Source organism: Ranitomeya imitator, chromosome 1 (genome assembly GCF_032444005.1).
Source record: "Ranitomeya imitator isolate aRanImi1 chromosome 1, aRanImi1.pri, whole genome shotgun sequence".
Classification (NCBI taxonomy): domain Eukaryota; kingdom Metazoa; phylum Chordata; class Amphibia; order Anura; family Dendrobatidae; genus Ranitomeya; species Ranitomeya imitator.
Genome location: NC_091282.1, coordinates 605,637,349 through 605,640,990, shown reverse-complemented (window position 1 = coordinate 605,640,990; position 3,642 = coordinate 605,637,349). Strand labels below are relative to the sequence as shown.

The following is a 3,642-nucleotide window of genomic DNA, read 5'->3' as shown; positions in this document are numbered from 1 at the left end:
TGCAGCAGACAGCAGCGCTCCTCCAGACTCAAGTAGAGCAGCAGGGCGTGACGCTGCGACACCTCTTGGGCCGTGGAAGGAGATAATTTTTTTTGGGGGGGGTTTATGTTATATTTTGTTGTTTAATAATTTAAAACCAAGAAATTGTTACAAAAAAAACCAAAAATCTTCGCATTCTTTCTTTAATGTTTACCAAGCTATAAGGGTTAACAGCACCATTTTATAGGCATCACATTTAAAGTTATTTAGAGAGGTTTATATGACAGCAAAGCAAAAAAAATATATTTTTTTATACGGCGCGATCCTGCCAGGGTACAGCTCCAGAACCATTAAAGTACTGACAGTATTTTTCGCGACAGTCCCTTGCATCGTCTGCCTGTCTGCCAGATCCAAGTGCTTGAAGAGCTGTAAAATTATCAGGTTGTGTACGCCATTCCCCGGGCACAATATCTCCGGTTCTTGCGTCCACTGCATCAATAAACGAAGGAGGAGAATAGGAGCTCGTATCATGACGTCTCAGGAAATTATGGAGCACACAGCATGCCAAAACCACAAAGTCTATAGACGGCAGCTTCAAGTTGATAGCTGTGTGGAACACTCTAAACCGATTTGCCATAATCCCAAAGGCATTTTCAACCACACGACGGGCCCTCGACAACCGGTAATTAAAGATTCTGCGCTCCGGTGTGAGTGTTCTCTGTGCAAATGGCTTCAGCAAATGTGGATGAAGAGGGAAAGCTTCATCAGCGATGAAGACAAAATTTAGGTTTGCTTTTGTGTCTTCATTTAGTGGCAACAGCAGTTCATTGTTCCTCAAGCTTTCCCCAAATGAAGTGTGTTCAAAAACACCACCGTCGGAGACTCGACCATTCATGCCAACATCCACATCGACAAACTCATAGTTCGCATTGACAAGGGCCATGAGGATCACACTGAAATATCCTTTGTAGTTGAAAAAAAAGGATCCAGAGTTGGCTGGTTGCGTGATGCGCACATACTTTCCATCTAATGCACCACCGCAGTTTGGAAACTGCCACAGCTCATCAAAATCGGAAGCAATCCTCTTCCAGTCATCCGCCGTCTTGGGAAACTGCAAGATGAGAAGGAAACATGTACAAATTAGGTCAAATATATTATGCACATACACTCTCATGTGGACATCCTACAGTGATTGAGGCGCAGTATGGATTAGTATAACAAAGTCAACAACCCTGAGTATGCAGGCAGCCATTTTTTCAGATGGCTTCGGTGACTCAGAGGGGGTGCTAAACAATATATCTAAATTATATAATCAATAAAATTACGTTGGGAGCAGCAAATAAAAGAAGGGTGGCGCAGGGTTGGAGCAGCACATATCAGAATGGAGACGCAAAATGGTAGCAGCACATGTCAGAATGGAGGCGCAGGATCACAGCAGCACATGTCTGAATGGGGGCGCAGGATGGGAGCAGCACATGATAGGATGTAGAACATATACCAATAGAAATGCTCGCCATCAGGGCGTAGAACGGGTTCAATAGCTAGTATAATATATCGACATAACACAGCAGCCAAAAAAAATATAGTAGTACCTCCATATAATGCCTTAAGCTCTGCACAATGGCCTCGCATGTCTCCGGAATCACAACGCTCAGGAAAGGTCTGGAAACAGCGGCGGAAAACTGCAAATCCTGAAGAGACCTTCCTGTTGCCAGGAACCGCAGTGTCACCGCCAACCTTTCCTCCATGGGCACGGCTGCACGCATCGGCGTATCACACCTTTGTATGAGTGGCGTAACAGCAGACAGTATTATTTTGAAGGATTCCTCGGACATCCGAAGGTAGTTTCGGAAATCATGAGGGTTATTGTCACGTAACTCTCTTATGAGACCCATGTGTGACAATGTGGATCTTTTCTGCAGCCAGCTCCGGGTCCACATGCGACGTTTTCGTTTAGGACGTCTCTCCTCTTGGAGACGTGCTGCCTCAAACACCAGGGCAGCAGCAACAACAGAACTCTCATCGGAAGTGAGCATAGTTCCTAAAAAGAAAACAAACGTACAATAAATACACGTGCTTAAAAAACAATGTTCTGACCATTGATCTAATAACTATATATGTTACTACTGGTATTAAATGGGGCAGTCAACCATCTCGATCTGTAAAAGGATTAATTAATTGGGCCACGCTACAGCTGTGTACCTGAGGTTCTCAGGCCTACCCTACTCAAAGGAACAATCGACCACACTCCAGCGTTTATCCCCGTTGAAGCGCAACATATGCTACGCTGTAGCGTTATACATACCTTTTGCGGTAAAAGTCTAGTAGTTAAAAGTCCAGGGAATCCAGCGAATTTAGGAGTTCTGTTTACAGCACGTGCTACAGAGAGAAATGAATAGCGCGCTCGAGAGCTCCGGTTTTATCCGCTGGGAACAATAGTCCTTTGTCGAATGAGCGCACAGTATTGTACCGCCCAATCAGCACACGGGAGGTGGAGAATTCAGCGCTCCTACGTAGCCAGCTCCTCCGCCCTTTACATCGTATACAATATCGTGCACACCTTTGTTACACCATGCGATCATGCCGCCACAGCGGGACACTAGACGACGAAAGAAAGTTTCAAACGATGTGCTACGACGTACGATTCACAGCGGGGTCCCTGATCGCAGGAGCGTGTCACACACTGCGATATCGTACCTATATCGCTCGAACGTCACAAATCGTGCCGTCGTAGCGATCAAAATTGCACTGTGTGACGGTACCCTTACAGTGAAATTCAAAGACAATGAGTGTGCAATTATTGCAGGAAAAAAGGTGATAACCAAAGTCAAGGCAGATGAACAATTATATCATTTTGACACACCAAAGGAACAGATGAAGGTATGTACACATGATCACAAAAACTGTATTCACATGTGGCATAGACGTCTAGGACATAGACACCCTGACAGTATAAGGGAACTACAGAGAAAAAAATTGACAAAAGATTTAACGATATCAGATTGCTCAATTACCATAAGATGTGATTGTTGTATAAAATCCAAAGCCACAAGGATATCTATTCCAAAAGAAAGTGAGATGAAAAGCGAAAGACCACTTGATTTGGTGCATACTGACGTATGTGGACCCATGAAAGTGACTACATCAGGAGGCAATAGATACATGTTGACTTTTATAGACGATTACTCAAGATACACAGTCACATACTTAATTAAAAACAAAAGTGAAGTTTTTGATAAACTTGTAGACTATGTAACAAGATCAAATAACAAATTTCAAAGGAAGCCAATTGTCATCAGAAGTGATAATGGAGGTGAATTTACAAGTCACAGAATAGAAGACTACTTAAGACAAAATGGGATAGAACACCAGAAAACTGTTCCATACACACCTGAACAAAATGGAGTAGCAGAAAGGAAAAACAGAACTCTAACAGAGATGATAAGATGTATGCTGACAGATTCCAAACTACCAGAGAAATATTGGGGTGAGGCAGCAATGACAACTACTTATCTACAGAACAGACTTTTTTCCAGAAAACTGACGAAAACTCCATATGAACTGTGGCAAGGTATGAAACCAAGTGTCAATCATTTAAAAGTTTTTGGATGTAAAGTTTTCATATTCATTCCAACAGAAAAACGTTCCAAACTTCAAAACAGA

The 3,642-nt window shown here is 43.0% G+C and overlaps 1 protein-coding gene across 1 annotated transcript; it reads right to left on the bottom strand.

Annotated features, from left to right (window-relative positions):
* Positions 1–289: 289 nt before the first annotated feature.
* On the bottom strand, positions 290–2,730 carry LOC138681428 (uncharacterized). The gene is made up of 2 exons (XM_069768935.1): positions 1,572–2,730; positions 290–1,090 (listed from the first exon to the last, which is right to left on the bottom strand). Exons 1-2 carry the CDS (start codon positions 2,013–2,015, stop codon positions 290–292), a joined length of 1,245 nt encoding a protein of 414 aa, XP_069625036.1. The 5' UTR covers positions 2,016–2,730.
* Between the last annotated feature and the right edge of the window lie 912 nt (positions 2,731–3,642).

What these genes read in the sequence shown, in the direction of transcription:
- LOC138681428 (XM_069768935.1), bottom strand. Translation starts at nt 2,015, where the DNA reads ATGCTCACTTCCGATGAGAGTTCTGTTGTTGCTGCTGCCCTGGTGTTT. An exon ending in GCTTAAGGCATTATATGGAG is followed by an intron (nt 1,091 to 1,571) that starts GTACTACTATAT and finishes CTCATCTTGCAG; the next exon opens with TTTCCCAAGACGGCGGATGA.